Source organism: Mirounga angustirostris, unplaced genomic scaffold (assembly GCF_029215605.1).
Source record: "Mirounga angustirostris isolate CCGP_5_RB_7025 unplaced genomic scaffold, mMirAng1.0.hap1 SCAF_3, whole genome shotgun sequence".
NCBI classification, from domain to species: Eukaryota; Metazoa; Chordata; class Mammalia; order Carnivora; family Phocidae; genus Mirounga; species Mirounga angustirostris.
Window position 1 is genome coordinate 9,793,014 of NW_026991711.1, and position 21,737 is coordinate 9,814,750.

Below are 21,737 nucleotides of genomic sequence, written 5' to 3' on the forward strand. Positions count from 1 at the left end.
AAACTGTGCCAAAAAGAGGGTAGCAAATTTTCATGTAAAATGTTTTTTTTTAAAACTGGAAAAAATACACCAAAAATTGTTGGGATTAGAGTTGGTTTTTATTTATCATTTATTTTTATATTGCAATTATTTCTCAATGAGGATGTATAACTTTTATAGTCAGGAAACCTAGTATTGGGTGTTAAGTGCTCTTTTTTTTTTTTTTTTTTGCCTCCTTCCACACTTGTGGTTCTTATTCTTGCGTTGGATAGAGATCCCTTTAAAGAATTGGATAAACACTGTGAGTCAGTGTGCATAAACATCCACCAGCACACCATCATTTTCCCTTTAGTATAATTCAGGGGAAACACAGATAACACAAAAGCCATCCACGAAACTGTTGGGAGTCCTTGAATCCCATATAAGTCCCCATTCTAGACTTGGTGCTGTGGCAGCTAGCTACACTAAATAACTGAGAGCTAGGTGGACATAGTATGATGGAAAAAGCAGGAGCTTAGGATCTGACTCCTCCACTTCCTAGCAGTGTGAACACATGAATCATTTAACATCTTGGGGGCTTAATTCTCTCTTCTATTAAATGGAGATCAGAACACTCCAATAAATGCTAAAGCTCTTCAGGCATGCATGGGTCCCTTGTCACCACCACCACCGAAAACAAAAATACTAAAGCTTATCACAGACTATTAAGCACATATTATTTAGGTGTTTTATAAGTTGAGAGAGACACAGTCTTATTTTACATGTAAAGAATTATGACTAAAATCTATAATCTATTCCTAATTTCCACTTAACCATTATTGAGAAAAATTCAAAAGTAAATTTAGAGAGTATCGCACACTCTTAAGGTGGTAACAAAAACAGCTATCTAAAGTGTTGAATTTGACCCTTAGAATTTGCAAGTCGGGGCGCCTGGGTGGCTCAGTTGGTTGGGCGACTGCCTTCGGCTCGGGTCGTGATCCTGGAGTCCCGGGATCGAGTCCCGCATCGGGCTCCCTGCTCGGTGGGGAGTCTACTTCTCCCTCTGACCCTCTTCCCTCTCGCGCTGTCCCTCATTCTCTCTCTCAAATAAATAAAAAATCTTTATTAAAAAAAAAAGAATTTGCAAGTCACTTTCCTTTGGAAATCACTAATGCTTCATCATGACTTTTGCCAGAGTGAGGGATTTAGTTATGTGTTTTGGCACATATGCATGTGTGCATGTGTGCGTGTGCATGCATACGTGTGTGTGCAGACACACACGTTTATATATGTGTTTAACCTATATATACCAAATACAAAGAACATAATCAGTCTAGAGCAATTAATTGCTATGAAACTGGCCATTCTAATCATCATTGAATAGATATTGTTTACCATGTCAAGTATAGGTAAAATTATATATATATAAATATATATATATATGTGCACACAGAATCTTTGCATTGAGGTTATAAATGAATGTTTATTTCTCAATTTTTTTGGACATGGACTAGTATTTTTTCTGTTAAGATATTTGTCTTTTAAAAAACCAATGAACTGATATATCATTAAAATTAGTGTTATTACCATCTCCCACTACTGATTTAGAGTAAGGAAAGATACGTCAATATTCAAAGCTCTGAAATGAATGCTATGCACATTTTGGGTTTATTTTATTTTATTTTATTTTATTTTTTAAGATTTTATTTATTTGACAGAGAGAGACACAGCGAGAGAGGGAACACAAGCAGGGGGAGTGGGAGAGGGAGAAGCAGGCTTTCCACGGAGCAGGGAGCCCAACGTGGGACTCGATCCCAGGACCCTGGGATCATGACCTGAGCCGAAGGCAGACGCTTAATGACTGAGCCACCCAGGTGACCCTTGGGTTTATTTTAATATAGAAAGCTGGAAGCCACTGAGAATATTTTTTTCCAATGTATTAGTCAGATTTAAAAAATACTCTAGATTTATAAAGTTAAGCCATCTGCTAGTATCAATCTGGTATTGCTTCTATAGGAAAGAATTTTCACAAGTTTTTGGTACCAATAGTTTTCACTTTTTCTTTATTGAATCAAAATATTAAGTAACAATAAAATTCCTTCCAGGATTTTTTTAATAGATGGAAATCTGTCACCTACTAGAAATAAATGTATCCAGCAAAATACATCAACAAGATTGTTGTAACATTAATACAATCACTTATTCCTTGAAAATTTAATTTAAAATGCTTTAACATTCACTTAGATTATCCTTTAAATCTAAAATAAAAGTCAATAATACTATCAGAGGAAAATAATGATTTTGAACTTGAACTGTAATGAGTAGATAGGTATTCAATCTTAATTAACTAGCTGAAAGTATGTCCCAAGTGCATCTTAACATTACTTTTTGATGTTCTTCCAAATGAGTAAAAAAGGAAGAGGGACATCAGTATTGACGACATTACCAGAATCATCTTCCATATTTTCAAATGGAACCCATTTATCCAGGAAGAAAAGGATGAAAACATAAATGCCTATATATCCTTTTTAACCCCACTTCAGCTCATCTCAAATTAGTTTACAATCATTTATTTGTGAAAAAATGTTGGATCTTCATATTTTATCCTTAATTTAGGAGATATTTAAAATGTTCAAAAGTGATAATTCACAAAGGAAGCCATGTTACAAAATGGAATACCTTACTCACTGTATACAGATGATCAATAAGTAACTAGGAAATGTTTGGAGAATATTTTTTTTCAACCCTATCCATCCCTCCAATTCAGACACACTGGGAAACAGAGAAAATTACACAAAGAATAACAATAATGAACCAAAGATGTTTTAGGCTACAGGTGGTCTGAAGCACTTACAATCTTTTTTACCTAGAAGATGTGTGATGTTTAAACAAAGTACAGAGTACAACAGGCTTATAAAAGTACAACTCCCATTTATAGACTTATATAGTACCATTATGCCAATCTCATTTATTATAAAATGCAAATATACTGTATATATAAACATCTCTGAAATTGGTATATGTCTTTTAATCTATGGCATGACATAGTTTAGTAAAGTTTTTTTCTTTTATTATCATATCTAAAATAATGCATCCTAAAATCAGTGGTTTCATAGATTTGATGATTTGGTTAAGTTGAAATAATTGCTGTGGCAATGGCAGAAATGAAAGATAAACAGACAAATTGTTCCTTTGTGAAAAATAGCATCTAATATAGACATCAATGTCATAAAATATATTCTTTGGACCTTTTTGTTTATTTAAAGTTGAAGCGAATGCAAAAATTATGTACTTTTTTTTTTTAGTAAACCATACAAAAACTTATCTACTTGGAACATAAGCAGCCCACATAACAAAATCACCTAGAACATAGCAAAAACTCAGAGGTCAAGGGAGATAAAAAGCACCTTTGATAATGAAATTAACATGAATAAGGCTATTTCTTGTTTATATGCATTCCTCCATTAGAATTCATTTACTTTATATTTATAGACACTTCTGATAAATATGTCCATCAGCGTTTCTAATTTACAATGGATTAGATGTGTCAGGTTTGAAAAGGTGCACATTGTCAGTTGGCAACATGAAAGTGAAGAAGAAAATAGGGTGTGGGGGGATGAGTCACAAAGATCAGTAGTACATTCTTCTTTGTGGCTGAGTAATATTCCATTGTATATGTATACCACACCTTCTTTATCCATTCCTCTCTGGATGGATGCTTGGGTTTCTTCCATATCTTGGTTTTTGTAAATAATGCTACAATAAGCAAAGGGGTGCATATATCTTTTCAAATTAGTGTGTTCGTCATTTGCAAGAACATGGATGAGCTAGAGTGTATTATGCTAAGTGAAGTAAGTCAGTCAGAGAAAGACAAATATCATATGATTTCACTGAATATGTGGAATTTAAGAAACAAAATAAACAAAGAAAGAAAAAAGAGATAAACACACACACAAAAAAACCCCCAGACTCAGGGGGATGGGTGAAATAGGTGAAGGGGATTAAGAGTACATTTATCGTGATGAGGGCTGAGTAATATACAGAATTGTTGGATCACTACATTGTACACCTGAAATATAACACTGTATGTTAATTATACTGGAATTTTAAAAAAAAGGTAATAGTAGAGTTCTTTCCCATTCAAGTAGAATTAGTCTCACATCTTCCAGTAAGGCCTACGGGTATCCCTGTTGGAATTCAGAATTCAAACTACATGTCATCATAGACTGAGGCTAAATCATCAAGAAAAGGCTAAAGTACTCTCTGTATATCCTATTTATGGGGTTGAGATTATATGTAATCCAAATAGATTTTAGATGCCTTGGTGCTTAAAGAAATCAGCACTATGGGGTAATTCATCCTTGACAGACTAGGCTGAACAGATTTTCTGTTCTTTTTATTTTGTAATAACTGTCTATGTATCCAACTTCTTAATTCTTTAAGTAAACAGATATTTATCAAGTGCCTACTCTGGTACCATTTTAAGCACTGGATAGTGTGGCAGTCAACAAATGAAACAAATATGTTCCTTCATATATTTCAAAGTAGCAAGACAGTCCAAATAAATAAGGAAATATATAGAATTTTTAAAAGTTGTAAGTGCTTTGTAGAACCGCAAAATAGGGAAGGAAGAAAGAATGGATTATGTTTAGGGGTTGCAATTGTAGATAGATTTGTAAGAGAAGATCTCATGTGAGAAGATAATATGTGAACAAAGAATTGAAAGAGGTAAAAGAGTCAGAAGGAAGAACGAATATAAAAATCCCGCTATAGGATAGGAGCATGCCAGGTGTTTGAGGAACACCAAATGGTGAATGAAGAAAGAGAAGTAGAAATTATGTCAGAGAACACATGAAAGCAGATGTGGATACAAATCATATGGGACATTGTAGGCACTGTGAGGTCTTCGGTTTCTATTGAAGTATAAGATTTTTAACAGGGATGTGATGAAATCTTATTTATATTTTCAACACTTTGGCCACAGTGTTGAGGGCGTATCAAAGAAGAGCAAAAGTGGATCCCAGGGGACCAGTTAGGTTGCTTTTATAATAGTCCAAAAGATGATGATGGTAGGTAGTAGTGGAGATAGTGACAGAGAAGAAGAAATGATAATATTTTGGATAAATCTTGAAGATAGACTGAAGAGATTTTGCTAAGGAATTACATATGGAATATGAAAGAAAGAACTGAGATTAGCATGATGCCAAACTTTCTGACCTGTGGAACAAGAAGAATGGAGTTGTCATTCCCTAGGTAGGGAAGATTGGAGAAGAACAAGTTTGAGAAGAAGAATAAGAGTTTGATTTTGGCCATGTTAAGCATGAGATACCTGTGGGACATCTTCGTAAAGATGGAATAGATGAAGAATGGAGTGATGAAGAGTTAAGTTATTACCAAGAGCTACCATATGTTGAGTTTCCAATGTGACAGGCACTGCTTTAAGTTTCTTACATAATGTTGTCATGTAATTCTCATAATAACCTTATTGTATTATTATGACAGAAGTGGGAAGTGACACCTAGGCTTAAATGAATTGCTCAAAGACACAAGCCTATGCTTGCCTTACTCCAGTTGTGGTTTTAGCAACTGTTTTATCTTATATTCCAGGTAGAGGGAACAATGTATGCAAAGTAAAGAGGTCAAAGGGAGCATGGGATCCTCAAGAGAACTGCAATCACAGGGAAGATATTTGCATAATTACCTTCCAATGAATGAATGCTTTATGATTCTTTACAGTTTTAGAATTGTTTTCTCACAGGCACAAACATTAATCTCTACAAGGTAGGGAAATGATTTTATTATCAGTATTCAGTGGGTGAGAAATAGCTTTACAGGGCCAAGTTCACGAATTTAGTCAATTACAAACTAAGGTTTGAACTCAAACTTCTCTCTCCAAAATTTAAAAAAATATAAATATTTTTTACATTTCTGAATATTTTTAAATCTTATCATGAATCCATTTAGGACATGAAAAAATACACCTAAGAATACATATATTTCGATATTGAAAAAAACATGGAAATTGGAAAGGAATTTACAAGATAGGAATGAGTGATCTGGAAAATAATAATAATAGTGGTAATAGTAGTAGTAACAGCTCTCATTTTTGAGCACCTAGGAGGTGCCAGACACCCTCCTATAATCTTGACATTCATTTGCTAAATTTGATCTCACAAGAGTTGACCAGGAGATTCTCTTATCATTTCAATTTCAAGGATGTAGAAATTGAGGCTGAGGGAGACTAAGGCAACTTACTGGAGCTCATTACACACCAAGTAGTAGCGGAGTTAAGAAACGAACCAAGACTGTGTGAAATCAGAGTTCAGACTCCTGACAGGCTGGTCAGAAGCCCCTTTACCGAGGCAGTACTTTATTGTTTGTTTTTACAAAGCCAACGGTGAAATGAATAACTCCGCGGGGGGGCGGGGGGCGGTTCTCACAAGTGAGAGATTATTTTCTGAATTACAGCAAGGTATGGATTTGTATTCACCCGCCCTAACGGGTGAATACAAATTTCACCCTAGTTTTGCACACACTTTTATCACAGCTTAAGACAGCAGATGGCTCTCTTGAGTTTTCTTTCTCTTACCTCCTGGCTCTGTAGACAACCAAACAGCGTTTTGGGGAGGTAAAGGGAAAACACGGGGATTAAACTAAAGGACCTTGATTATCCCAATGCTGCCTCCACCCCAAGCTCCCTTAAAACAGGAAACCACATAATATAGAGAGGACCGCTTATGGCTTGTGAAATTCAAGGTCTGAATAGACGCCCTGAGTCAGGAATCCGCGGTTCCCCGCGCTGCACCGGGGGTCGGAATGCATCCGGAGAGAAAGAGTATTTCTCGTTATCAAAGAGCGAAAGGCTTGATGCTAAGAGGAGTGTTATTACTGTTAGTGGAAGCTGTGAGGATTAATTTCCTTTCCACCTTGGGGAAAAAAAGGTGGAAGGCTGCTTTTGAGGGAGGGGAGGATCAGAGACTCACAGCCAGCGCTCCACACTCAGGGGAACTTGCTTTTGCCTTTGCTGGGAGAGGTACCCCGGGGGCAGGATTCCCGTCCGCGGTGCTGAACCTCAGCCTGATCTGGAGGGTACTGAACAATGACGGGAAGGGTCTAAGGAGCCAAAAAACCGACCTCCCAATTACCCAATCTGAGGAACTGGGGAAAAGACTGCACTGAAAAGACTGCACTATAAGAAAAATGCCTGGAAAGAAAATAATTAACACAGCTACAATAATAAGAAGCTTAATCTCAATCTGTTCAAATTAATACAGTAGCCAAATATGTCATAGGATTAAAAAAAAAAAAAACCTTTCAAGGCAAACTAGGTTATGTTTGATTGGGGTAGTAGTAGTAGATGTAAGAGGTCACTATCCTTAATGTTTGGCTTCTTCGAAAAACTCACTACTAGCTTTAGGTAAATATGTTTGTTTTAATTGTAAAGTCATTCAGAAATTCCAATCTATAAAGCCTGAAATGTCCAAATGGCCTCTCATCAATAAAGGAAGGCAGGAGTGGCTACTCTTTATCTTCACTGGGATTTGTTTCAGACATAATTAAATAGCCATTTCTGCAAAATGGCCTTTCCTTTTTTTTAAGCAGGAACATGGCAACACAACATAAATACACACTTAGTAGAAATACAAGAACAAAGACATTAGAACAGAAAATAAAGTGGTAGAGATAGAGCGAAATAGTTAACACACCCCTTTTCCTCACTTTTACTATCTCCTGGGTTACTAGAGATTACAAATTTCTTGCAAAATTACTTCTGCTTATTCCTTTTAATAACTGTGATTATTTTGTAGATATAGTAACACAGCAAGGTGTGGAAAATAAGCTTACAGAGTATGTTGTTAAGTACAGTATACATCATCCTAAAGCCAATGATAATTGCGCTGGACCCAAATCTATACACTTTCTTTAAATTGTCTTCCACAAAGAAAACTTGCTAGTAAATATGGAGTAAATGCAATGAGTTACAAATAAGAAGTAATTGCTTACATGGAGAGGTTGCGGATAAGTTCTAAGGAGCAGAAGGTGTCTAGCCTCTCTGTAATCAACCCTGGGCTGAGCTTCTCCCACTTGCTGGGTTGCAAGTCTTTGTAGTACTTAACTGCCTATTCCTGAGACAAAGAGTGTGTCTTGGTTCAGAACTGTTCCCAGGACTGCTTGCAGAGTGTGCCTCTCCTCTTTCCAGCTCTAAAGCAGTCACCAGAGAAGTGATTGTTAAAAGTCTCTCGATTAACAAATGAATCTTCTTTCCTCCATTCTTCACGCCAGATTGCTAGAAGTCTAGTTTTTGCATTTCTTTTCCCTACCTTCCTGTAATGATGAGCCAAACAGCTTCAGGGGAAGAGGAAAAGGTACAAAACCACAGGAGCAAAAAATCTACACTTGGTTCTGTCACTCGGAGTGTATCCTAGAAACCACAGATCTGTATTCACCCAAGCATGAAGTGTTTCTCTCTCAACCTTCTTTCCTAGGATGCCCTCCCCTTGCTCCCTTCCTCCTGGACCTTATATTCAGTTATCCAAGACAGAACACTGCCAGGACACAGACAGGAAGTCAGGGGGAGGAAAGGCAGCAGCTGTTGTATTTGAATTTCGGACACAGTTCATATGGCTTCGCTCCCTGACAGAGCTTCTCTACCCAGGGACGCCAAAGACAGCAGCTCAAACTGGAGTGTCCCTCCGTCTGGCTGCTTTTTGTTGTCCCTGGAATATTGTGACACACACACCCCCCACCCTTAATATTTCTGCGGTGCCTTCTTCAGTCTTCGGTTGGGCAATCATCCTCTCCAGCGGCTGTTCTGTAGCTGCTACAGCCTCTGGCATCGCCATCTAGGCTCTCCTAGGGCTAGAGAGCGAATTTGGGAAGGGGGTCTTTCCAGACACACACCCTTAGCATAGCTCCTCACCTTCCCCTCCTTGCTTCATTTTTTGCTCCGTGTTATGGTTTCAAAATGACAAGAGGGGGAGTCCGCAAGTTTGGGGGCACCGGGTGAGGAGTGGAGACGCCTCCCTCCCCGGACACACTCCCCTCCTCCGTCCTTCCTCCTCCTCGTTCCCGGGGTGGAGGGGCTTGGGCGCTGAAGGGATTAGCAGGGCGGGCGGAAACTGCCTCGCCCTCCAACCGCAGCCGAGAGTTTCTGGGGACCAGGAGACACGTTAAGGTTCAGAAGCCCTGGCCAAGCCGCGGAAGCCTCGGAAACCTGCGAGTTTCATCCCAGAACAAGCGCACCGATATTCCTTCAACCCCACCTGCGTTGGCTCAGCCTCTTAGCACCCCAGCCCCTGGAATCCATTTTAGCTTTCTTTTTTATCATTATTAATCTTTTTAATCATTCCTATATATATATATTTTTTCTTTCTTTCTTTCTTTCTGAAGAGAGCCAAGGGAGGGGGGCGGGAGCGAGGTGTCGTGGGGTGGGAACGGAGCGTTTTGATTAGAGACCTCCGGGCAGAAGACTGCTCTCCCCAGATGCTGATTTCCAAAGCCCTTGACAATCACCGGCAGAACCCGCGAGCGGGCGGCGGCGGCGGCGGCCGGGGGGCCGCTCGAGCCCGGCGCTGAGTCCTGCCTAGTGCGCCCTGGACGGACGCACGCGCCGAGACCCGGCCGGGACCTGCCCTCCATCCCGTGCCCTGGAAGAAGGCGGCGGGCTCTACCTCCCGCCGGGGGGCGGGCGAGGCTTGAAGGCAGCGCGAGTGGCGGCGGCGGCCCGCGACAGGGCTCCGGTGGCGCGCGGTGAGCGGCGGCGCCCACAGCCCGGCCCCACTCCCGGCTCCGACGCGGCCGGGGGGCGGCCGACACGACCTCGGCTCCCGGGGCCCGCCCCGCGGCGTCCCGGGAGCATCTGCGCGCCCGGCCCCGCGCTCCGCGGAGAGGGCGGCGGGTCCTAGTCGGGAGTGAGCGCCCCCACCCCTCTCCTCGACGCCTCGGCCTCCGCGCTCGCCTCCTCGAGCGCGAGCCGCCGTCTGCGCCGCCCCTTCCCTCTCGCGTGTCCCCAGCTCCCCTTCCCGCTGCCCCCCCGTCCCCGGACCCATTCCCCGGGCCACCATGGCCGCGGCCATCGCCAGCGGCTTGATCCGCCAGAAGCGGCAGGCGCGGGAGCAGCACTGGGACCGGCCGTCTGCCAGCAGGAGGCGGAGCAGCCCCAGCAAGAACCGCGGGCTCTGCAACGGCAACCTGGTGGATATCTTCTCCAAAGTGCGCATCTTCGGCCTCAAGAAGCGCAGGTTGCGGCGCCAAGGTCTGTGTGGGTCACTGTTGGGAGGCGCGCCCTCGGACCCCTCCCATCTCCCCACCTGCATGGGGCCTCTCGGGGCTCCCCTTTCCCTCCCCCGTCTCTCAATAGCCCCCCGCCGCCCCCCCAGTCTCCCCTCGGAGCGCTGCGAGCGCCTTCCGCCCGCGCGTGGGAGCGGGGAACCTGCTCTCGGGCAACCTGTAGCCACTGGAAACTCAGCCCCGCCGGGAGCCGGCAAGTTGGCCGGCCCTTCGCCGGCTGCCCCTGGCTCCCCGAGTCTCCTGCGGGCTGGCTTCCGGGGAAAAGCTCCTTCTACTCTGAGGGTCTTGGCTTCCCCCGGGGGTAGCCTCCGACTCCAAACGCTGGAGAAAGATCTCCGTTAACACAGCGGGGTTTCGGTGCCTGCTTCCAGTCTGATAGAGGGGTCAAGAATGTCTGTGTGTCTGGCCTCACCCAGCCTCCCAGGCCCCCTGGAAACCTCCTTGGCCCCCAGACCTTGGCGAAATGTGGTGATCCCCACCCCACCCCCGCGCGCCCTCCGCAGGCGCCGGTGTCAGAGGGGTGCAGGGTGTGTGTGAACTAAGGGACAGTTCAGCTGAGATTTAGCAGAACGCTGCTTAGCGGGCAGCACTGAGCGCGCTGAAGCCCGAGGTCACATTTTGGGATGCGGAGAGGGGAGCAGAGTAAGGAAGAATGAGTCCGAATTGGGGGTTTGGCGAGGTACACATCCCTAATATGTGCCAATTTAAATTCAAGGACTCGCGAATTACATGAGGCAAAACAAGCAGTTACTACAAGCAGATGGCTAGAATAGTTGCCTTACTATACCTATTTTTTGAGAAACAACTAGCGCCCGGCATGACCTGCTTTTGCTGCTTTAAAATGTCAGGGTCTGAGAAGGCAACTTAGGAGCAGGAGCCCAACTGCTTTTGTTCATCTCTGCTTGCTTCCACATCCGGTTGCTAAGGGCGATTGTTTTGAGACTATGTGGGGTGTTCTGTGGGAGAAATGGGGATTGCTTGCTTTTCCTAAGTGGGCTTGGCAGGAAACATCGAAGAATATATTTACATTAATAGGAGTATGTGTTTGCCCAGCACATTATATTCTTGGTGCCCAGCTGTATTTGTTTTAAATACCCTGTTGTTCCAAAGACAGGGGAGACAAGCATACGCTATACATGTGTATCTATGTGAGTGTGTGTGTTCTACACATTTGCAGGTTTATGACCAAAAGTTTTAATGCTTGTGTTTTTTTTTTTAAAGGCTGTAGCTAAATAGTTTTTTAAAGGACAATAGCTTATTGTCACATTAGAAATTGGAGATTATTTGCTCTTAGAATCAAACTTAAAAGGCAAACATTGGAGAAAAATTAGAGTGGCAGTTCTAAGGAAGATAAAACTATAGAAGTATAATACCTAATTGCATAAATATAATACCTCTTGATGAAGTATTTGGGGACAATATTTTCAGATGAGTGTAGAAGGTATTAAGAAAAATGGGTTTTGATTTTCCACTTTAGCCTAGAGCCTTATTCAGCAAACCTTTCTATTAAGAGCAACTCAATTGTTCTAAACATTGTTGATCCATGCAATGTCACATTATCTTGACTTACAGTGTTTGCTTCTCCCCCTTTTAAAAATCCGATTCTCTTTTAGAACACAGTTTTCACCAGGTAGAGCTCCAAATTTTGCCATCTACTTGAAGTAAATAAACCTGTTCTCTTCTAGATAAGATTACTCTAATATAAACAACGATTAAAACTTACTGTGTGTCTTCTTTAAATATACAACCAGTGGATTATTTTGTAAATATGGACAATAAATGTTTTTTTCATATTGCATAATGAAGGACGGTGTGCTTTACACTGCTGTATTTTAAGACGGGGATATACCTTTTTTTTTTCCCCCCCCAGATATGGGAAGATATCTGAGCTTCCTAATAGTCTGTTACACCATTTTCAACCCCGACTGCTCTCTTGGTATTTATGAGTTCAAAATGATACGCATGCATCAATGATCTGTAAGAAAAATACATTTGAGGTCACTTCTGCTCCCTTATTTCCCAAACAAATGATAGGTTAAAAGGAAATTTCACCGGGACCTTTCCTTTTATCCTCTTTATACTTCTCATATGTAAAGAAATATATTCTTTTGTGAAGAAAAATATAGATATATCTCTGGAGCATCAAACATTAATTTATTATTACTAATTTAAGCAAAATAAATATTAAAACTTTATATTATGTAAGTTATGTATTGATATCTAATTATATGATTTTATATTACATATAGCTATATATAGTTATTTCATTATTTAATTAAGTGCTCTTTAAGGAAATATTTTTTAAGCATAGTTATCTTACCTCCAAACTCACTCTTTGCATCGGAACTGCCCTCAGGAAACTTAAAAAATCTGATTTATTAATTTAAAGATACAACTTTTAGGTATGACAGTTTTACATATCTTCATATTTGAACGTCATTAATTTGACAAAGAGTTACTGAATCTTCCTCCTATGTCAGGTGCTGTTCCAGGTGTTATGTGTAGAGCAGTGAATAAAACAAATGAAGTCCCTTCCATCATGGAGATTACAAATAGGGGGTAAAAGCCAATGCATATGGAAAGGAACAAAATAAAAAACTCAAAGTCCTATAAAGAACAAAGACGGCTGAGGCTGCTGGGGTGAGGGTGGTGGGAGAGAGATCTAATTAGATCAAGAATGCAGGGTGGGCCACGCTGAGAAGTCCAGGTTGAGAGCTGACATCTGAGAAGGACAATGAAAGCCCCTGAGTTGAGAAAAATCTTAAATTGTTCAGAGAAGCAAAAGAGATATAGAAATACAGTATACTGTCATCTTGTATTCATAGTCCATTTTGGCTGAAGTTTACATTTTGACAGGTGAATTCAAATACACGTGACATGTTGGCAAACAATAAATAATAGCTCCACATTTTGTGTTTGGGGGAAGAGTAATAGCCATTTCTTAAATGTGCGGTGTTTTTCCTTTTTAATGCTTCCTTAATTAGTAACTTATTTAGTATAAAGAGTATGGCTTGTATTTACTTCTGTGCTTTTGGTTGGAGCCCTATCCCCCACTCTGATCAGCTCCTACCCTCATAGAAGAGTGATTTTTGCACCAGTTGAGTACCAGTTGTATTCAAAGGACAGGAATCTAGATGGCTTTTGGGGATTGTGTGGGCACCGTGACTATCCCACCTTTCCAGATTCATCTCTCTCTACCTTCCCTACCTCCAAAGACTCCAAACACCATTCAAAGTTCCTAAAGTTAGCCCCATGCTTTCAAATCCCTGTTCTTTTGTTTGTGCTTTACTCTGTATGGAATCTTCTATCTTCTATCTTCACCTGTTGAAATTATCCCCATTTCTTAAAGCTTGGAGAAATGCCATTGCCTCTAGGAAGTCTTCCTTTATTGCAGAGAAGTAAGAATAGTCCTCCTGTGGCATTTTATACCTCACTATCATTGTTTATGCCTGATAATAATTAATTGTGCCCCATCCCAAGATGTGGTTAACTGTCATTAAGAGCAAAGTCTGTGTTTTCTGCACTTTCATAGACTCTCAAATCTTGATAGAGTGTCTGCCATGGCCTGGGTACTTGGCATTGCCCTTGAGTTGAAGTGAAATAGGGAAGGTCCACAGGTCCAACGCTAAAAGAGTGTTCTTGAACCACAGTACTCCAAACAGACCACTTTAGAAGTATATATACTTTTCTTTTTTTTTCTTTTTTTTTTTTTTTTATTCATGAGAGAGCGAGAGAGAAAGGCTGAGGGAGAAGCAGGCTCCCAAGGAGCAGGGAGCCCGATGCGGGACTCGATCCCAGGACCCTGAGATCATGACCTGAGCCGAAGGCAGACGCTTAACCATCTGAGCCACCCAGGCACCCAGAAGTATACATACTTTTCAAGTTTTTATATATTTTTTCCTCTCCATATATATCTATATCTATATCTGTATCTATATATATATTAGGAATCTAGACACCTTTATATATGTATATATAAATATATATTTCTTCTCTCCATATATATATATGTAGTAGGAATCTAGACACACACACACACATATATATGTAACTTATCCCTTTTTTAAGGGACTAGAGGGTGATTACATAGAACCAACCTCACTTTAAGGCTTAACTAACTTATGAAAATAGATATTTAAGATAGCTGTTAATTTAGCTAAAGAAAGAAGAGGGCACAAGGAAATCAACTATTTGCAAATAGTTTTATGTGAAATCTTCACCTTTTTTGGTAAAAAGTGAAAAACTAAAATAGAAACTGCAAGCAATGATGTATAATGAAGATTTTATCCTAAAAGTGTTACATTTTCATTATTAATTTTTAAACCAAAACAAGAACCTTTATTGCTTGTAAGACAATACCTTTCAAAATTTTTAGTGTGGCTAATGCAATTGTTTCTTGAAATTTACTTTTCTTCGCTACTCTCATCATAGGAGCCAAGGTATCATGTGTCATGTACGTTTAATCAGTAGTTGTGTGCATTTCTTACTAGCACATTTTACCTGAAATAAATTACAGGATGTCATAAGAAGCAAGGAAAGAAAAATGAGCTACTTAAAATTTGTTTTCGTGTTATTGTGTAGTATAAAAAGCAGAAATATAGGTATGCTTATATCAACAAAACTGCTTTGCTCCAGTGTGATAGTGAAAAATAGGAAAAATGGTCTTCCTTTTTACAAGAAGGAAAGGAAAGATGTAAGGAAAGATGTGTCCACCTTCTCAGGAAATAATCAGCAACAAAGAGTCATCAAAAGACCACCATCCTTTGTGCTACTATTTCAGAGCCATGTGAAAATACAGACCACCTACTTATATTGGCTGTTTAGGTCAAAATAAAACAAGGGAATATTTTTCCCCCTAAGTATCATCCTTCTTTTCTTTGGAGAGAGTATTTTTTTTTTTTTTTTAGTTTTCTAAGGCCATGTACGTGGGAGTCTTCCTACTTATCTTTTGATAATACCTGTTGCTAACTTGTTGATAATCAGAATTTTATTATTTGTTAGTTGCATAAAGGTAAGATAAAGATCATAGTTTTTCTTAACTGAAATGTCTAATTTTTCAACAAGCATATTTTGTCAAATGCAAGGTTCCTAAGTGAGAGCTTTTATGGGAGCTTTACTGAATTGGTAAACAAAACAATGTTAGAGACTTTTTAAGAAGTTGACCCTTGCTTATGCATTTTTTCTGTGCCTTAATTGTTATGATTTCAACATTCTACATTTGCTCTAGGCTTCTGAAAATGGTTGATACCACAGTGGTGCAATAAACTAAGAAGTGGTACAGCAAGTGAAGTGTAAGACAACATAGTAGTTTAGGTAAGATTTAAGGTTGAGTAAGATGATTTGCGTTGGGTTGAGTTAGGCTCATAGGTTGAGTTTACGTGTACTGAGAAAATAATACTGTCTGGTGAAGAAATCCTTTGATAGTTCATAATACAAGACTTCAGAAGCACCACTCCACCCCAAATCCACCACCAGGTTACCATTATCAGTTACAGGTTTCACTTTTTATTTCAAATTAGTAGAGTTATTAATGTAGTTCTTCTACATTTAGCCCCCAAATTCTGTTCTTCTGTTAACAGTTTTATACTATATAATGTTACTATAAGAAAATTGTTTTCAAGTAGACATGAACCTCCCCTTCCCTCTCATCAATGTAAAATGATGTCTTTTAAACTTGATTTGCTTAACTTAAAAATAATGGCAGATATTCAAAGGAAAAGGTGGGTGACATATTTTTCAATCTGATTTATCTACTTAGTTTTTAGAATCTAGGTTTCTTTCTAGGTATACTTTATCTTAATTTCTTCCCCAGTTGTGAGAAATTTTAGCCAAAACAGACTATGACATTTCAGCAATGTAAATTTGTATATGATGTTTTAAATGTTGTCATTAGCACTCAAGGGCTAAAAACACAAAACAAAAGCATAATGGAAACTCAAACATATAAAAGACCATTTTAACAAGGTTGATGCAATTTAAAGTCAATCACACTGTGTTGGCATGACTAGGAAACAACTAATTTAGTAATTCTACCTATAAAGATTCCAATGTTCATTTTAAGAAACTCCGATTATATGAATATGTTACCATTTACTGTTTGCTGGGAGGACAGCAGTAGACAGTGGTAGCAGGAATCTAGACACCTTTTTAAAAAACCATTTTATGATAGTTATTACTGTGTCATTCAGGGGAAAGACTCTTTGCATAAAGCTATATTGTGTGAAATATTTGTGTGGAGTATGTGTTTCACCCTATGCTTTCAAAGTTCTTGGCTATCAGGTGTGACAGGGACTCTTATGGTGTGACAGGGTCATATGGTATGTATGATGGGGTTACTGCCGCTTAAAAGTCAGTGACTCACCACTGCCTGGCATATAACAAACCCTGCACAAGCATTGGTTGAATGAATGAAAAGTTGTGTATTTCTTAGGATTTACACCTGACATAGAGTGACCATTGAGATCAGTGTGCCCATAGCAGTGACCCTAATTGAGGGGACTTAATGTGTTTATCAACTGCCTACATGGCATCCTGTGTCAGGCACTGTACCATGGAGTTCATCTTCACAACAAATCTGTATGGTAGGTACATTACGTTATCTATCCATTGATACACTAAATTATCCATTAATGGATGATACACTAATATTATCTACCCATCCATTTTATAAATGAGGAATCATAAACAAATAAAATGGTTAATTAACCAAATTCATATATCTTTGAAGAGTGGGGCTGAGACTGAAACCCAGGTTGCCAGGCTGACACCAGCGTCCCTGCTCTTAACAAATGCCAATTCTCGATTGTCACATACTTTATTTCGTTATCTCAATTAGTTGAGATACATCAGCATTTCACAGCAAAGGAAACTGAGGCTCATAGAGTTTGCATTTTGCCAAAAGACTTACACCTGAGCAAAGTAACACCAGCAGAATTCAGAAACAAATCTGCCTGTCCTTAAATCCTCTATTCTCCCCACTACTCAACACTTCCAGTTCTTCATGACATTTTGAACTTGTCATTAATGGCAGACACCTTACTGTTAAGTCCTGTAGTAGATGTTCAATGTATATATCTGGTTGTTGGATACATGCAATAGTGTATTATTAACTTTTTAAAATTGAAGGTGTGAGAAGGCTTGCCTGGAAGTAGAAACTTATTTGTAGGCTTTGGCAAAAGAGACAAAAAAATGTGCCATATTTCACCAAGCCATTTTTCACATAGGGATGTAGCTTTGATTTTCTAACAAGTGTCTGGATGTGGTATTAGTTGATCCTATCTCCTTGGTGAATTGCAACAGTGACCTGAAACTCTGAAAAGGATTAATTTGGAGTGCTCTCATTAGCATGTAATGAATTTTAAGTTAAGTCTTCCATTAATTTTTTTATTAATTTTCCTAGATTATATATTTTAGACATTTCTCATTTCTAACAAGATGCTTTATTGGTTACATTCCTTATTGGCCTTATTGTACATGATAAACTGAAACAAACCACTAAGGTTACAGAGTCACAAATTAATCGTGAAAATTACAGATGGTTAGAAAACTAGATACTGTGTGTTGTATGCTGCTTTTGAATTAACACATTGGTTCAGAGTTCTTGTCTAATGAGTTCTTAGATCTTGTTCTTACTACTGATACCAGAAGAACATAATGTAGTCAAGTCTTAGTCATGTGTAAATTGTATTATGCACTTTATAAAAATTGCACACAGATGAATATTTAACTCTGAGACAATATTTCAAGTCTAGTTATATGTTATTTGGGTATTTTATTGACTTACACTATCTGACTTTTATTTTCTTGTTCACCTTACTTACATGGTAAAACTAACTGGGTAATCTAACCATCAACCTATTTTTGTGCCTGTACATACACAGCTGATTTCGGCTGAAGAGAAAACATACATACACATGGGTTGTTCCTACTTTAAATTCATAGTCAATTACATCAAGTGGGCCCCTAGTACATTAAAAAAATCTATTTCTATTTAACTAGATGATTTTCTTATCTTCTTTCTCTTTAAACCTCTTGGACCTACTCCCCCGACCCCACACTCAACTACGTTCTTTCTTCTATTTTTTTGAGAAAATAGAAATAATAAAAAATAAATTTTCACGTACTCCACTACTGGCTTTTACAAACCGATCTGCGTATCTATCCATTTACTCCTCTTTTTCCTCCTGAACTTGGGGATGAACTCTTAGTGCTTCTGTTTAAGGTTAAGACCACCTCCAATTGAGAGATAGATCCTTTCTCCTACTCAGGGACATCAATCCAATAATTTCCCACTCTCTTCTGCATCATATAATCTTCATATTCTACCATCTTATTCTGATCAAAATATAAATATGCTGTGATATATCCCATCTTAAAAAGTAATCTTCTCATGATGGTACATTCTTCTCTAGCTACTAAATCAATCGTCTTTTGTCAGCAAAACTCCTTGAAAAATAGATCTCCAATTTTTCTCCTCCTGTTCTCTCTTGAACCCTTTCTAAATCACATTTTTGCTCCATCAAAACCATTCATGATGATCACCTTTTCATAGTTACGATGTATCTGGATTAATTGTTAATACATTAACTATTGCCATCATGCAACATGACGCCATGCCAAACACTATTAGTACTCAGTTGGGAATCAGGTATCATTAGAAGGCAATGCTTAATGTTTCCTTACTTGGGAAGAATATTATTTTCATCACATATATTTGTATTGGGCCTGAACAGCTTGTCTTCATAAAACAGAATTTGAATGATCTTTCTAAGAATTAGCCTTTTAATTTTTTGTCTGTACAAACATAATGGATTTGTGACTAAGTAATCATTCATTTATAAACTCTTCAATTACTAGCATAGCCAGAAGTAATAGGCAAATTAAAATATTTGGTTAATCTCTTAATAAACATCACTCAGATTCAAGCATTATACACAAAGAAATAGTTATAAATATAAGAAGGAGCATTTAACAGTTTATTTTCTATATATGAAATGTTTTCACTGATATATTCAGTTTTAAGTAATGCTAATGGGTTCTCTTATGTATCTACCTATTATATGTAGATACACAGTTATGAGATCTGGTGACAAAGTTAAGGTAACTTTTTTACATTTGTGTTTTTGTTTTTGTTTTTAAATCTCCCTATTGGAATGACAAACAGCTTTTGAGATATGAGAAATGGCAAAGTGCTGGCAATTAGAGTTTAAGAATAAATTCATAGACAGAGTTCTATTGTCTCTTCTTGTTAGGTTTTCGGGGGCCATATGTAACCACTGAGTTCAGTAGCTATGACATGAATGTAGTGTCTTTTCTCAGGACACTTTTGAATGTTTGGTGGGCAAATGCCCGGTTTCTTCAGAATGCAACAATTTTCTCCCTTTGGAAGAGGTCTTTAAAAGAGTCAGAATTTCATGGGACTTGATGTCTTTTTATCCCTCCACATGCCTCATTTTATCTCTTTAAGTTTAGGTAAATAATTCCTGCCTAGCCTTGGCTACATCGTGCCCTTTAAATATGTGTTCGTGGCTTTTTATCCTCCTCACCATTTGGCCAACTTATAATTGTTTAACTCTATTACTGTTTCTACATAAGTAAATGCCACTAGCCCCTTAATCGTTTCTGTGGCTTAGATGGTTCAATAATTACCTCATCCTTATTCCAGCAAACGAGAGAGCTGCTATTTTCATGAAGAGAATTTCATGCTGAGGCCAACCCTGGTGCAGAGAGGATTGCATTTGCTGTCTCCCTTCTTGCTGGGGCCGGGCTCCGACCTGAATGGAGGGATGAGGAAATTGGACAAGTCTACACAAGACAGAATTATTTCTCTTGGCTTCATGCCTGACAAATTGAAGGAAAAAAAGCAGGGAAAGTAATCAAACATCTTTACTGCATCTGCTAGGATTAGAAGCATTATATGCCACGTCTCTTACTTCTCCCAACCATTGGAAATTGGTGGTATTATTTTCATTTTCATGGATGAGAGGAGATGAAATAATTTTTCTAGAGACTTGCACATGGCAGAAGTAGTATTTCAATGCAGTTCAGGTCTAACTGATACAAGGTGTGTGTTTTTAGGATTAACCCAGTGGATCTTAGGTAATAATGGTATTCAGCATTATATCCCGGTGTCTTCCTAGACTTATCCTTCGGATGGGCTAGAACGTCGACCACAGGGTCTGCCTCTGTTCATCCTTCCAGGGTTTGTATGCCAGGACACGGTGCTACGGCAGCTGCTGTGACCGGTGGTGTTACCCGTGATAACCACCCCACACAGGAGTATGCATCCGGCTCTACCTCCAATTTCCCATCTCTGTCTGATGCTTGGGACACCAGGGCAGCGCCCTGTGCAGAACGGCAGAGCTTAGACACATTCATTCTGTAGTCCCTCAGACTTTCTTTCTGGAGTGAACCATCCCAGACGGTGTGGCAATGTTGAAGTTTTCCTGGAAGGTTTGGAGGATTGTACGTCTGTCAACTTTGGTGTTCTTCATCCCCAGGCCTTTGCATTTTGGAAAATTATAAAAGTAATACAGGTTGCTGAAGTTTGGAGAATATGGCATTAATAAGCAAAGTTGTCCTCTTCCTCTGCTACTGGTGCTGAGCTAACACAATTTTTAATCATTAGAAATGTCCCTGGTATCCAGATGCTCCCATGACTGTTTTCATTTTACTTGCCGGATGGTTTATTGTTGTGTGGTCAAGTGAAACAGACTCAGAGTACGATGTTAAGCACTTTTTGCAACTTCTACACCAATAAATCAGCCCAAAGGTAAAATTTTCATTTCTGCCTGGGTTTCTCTTTTGCCCCATGACAGCAGTACCAAAGATTATCTCAACCCCATCTCCCTGAGCTCATTAGTTTATAACATAAATATTCCCATTTATTCACTTTCTTTAAACAAGCAAACACAGCACCTTGTGACGTCACAGCTGTTAAAGGTTGACCCAACTGTTATCAGTGTTGGCTGGCTTCATGCTGCTGGTCCTTGTTTCTGCCCCCTACACAATGCCCATTGTCATCTTCTGAGGCAGGCTCATTGATTTTTTTCCTTAAAAAGTGAATGCAAGGAAATACCCCAAATCTCGCCCACACTGCGTCTCTGTACTTCCATCACTATTATTTACCACCATCCCTATATAGCCCAGCCATTCCCACACACCAGTCTGTGGTGCCCCAGGGCAATGGGGAGAGTGTGGGCTCGGGCACTGGAATCTGCCTTCTACTGGCTGAGCAATTCAGACAAGTCTGTGACTATGCGGAGACCTCCACGCAATGAGCAGCATGGATAAGATGATCTGGAAGACATCATTTGGCTTTACATTCCTTTGCTCACTTGTTTAGAGGCCCACATGGGCTCAGCCTCAGAAAATCAAGGCAGAGAGAGGTTTCTTTGCACTGGTTTGTGCTTACAGCAAAAGGCCCTCTGAGGAGCAGAATCGTCCGCTCACTGGTCTGTTCTCAGTGTCTGTTGCCCTGTTCCCTTGCC

General features: G+C 39.6%; 1 protein-coding gene across 5 annotated transcripts in view; it reads left to right on the plus strand.

The window, feature by feature from the left end:
* The window catches only part of FGF14 (fibroblast growth factor 14), a 604,063-nt gene that overhangs the window by 421,070 nt on the left and 161,256 nt on the right, over positions 1-21,737 (plus strand). The window contains exon 1 of one of the 5 annotated variants that reach the window (XM_045869673.2): positions 10,006-10,213. The exons of the other annotated variants lie outside the window; for them this stretch is intronic. Within the exon in view, the coding sequence (XP_045725629.1) occupies positions 10,021-10,213 (193 nt within the window). The 5' untranslated portion in view covers positions 10,006-10,020. Of the gene's footprint in view, positions 1-10,005; positions 10,214-21,737 lie in introns of those variants that run through there. 5 annotated transcript variants of the gene reach the window in all.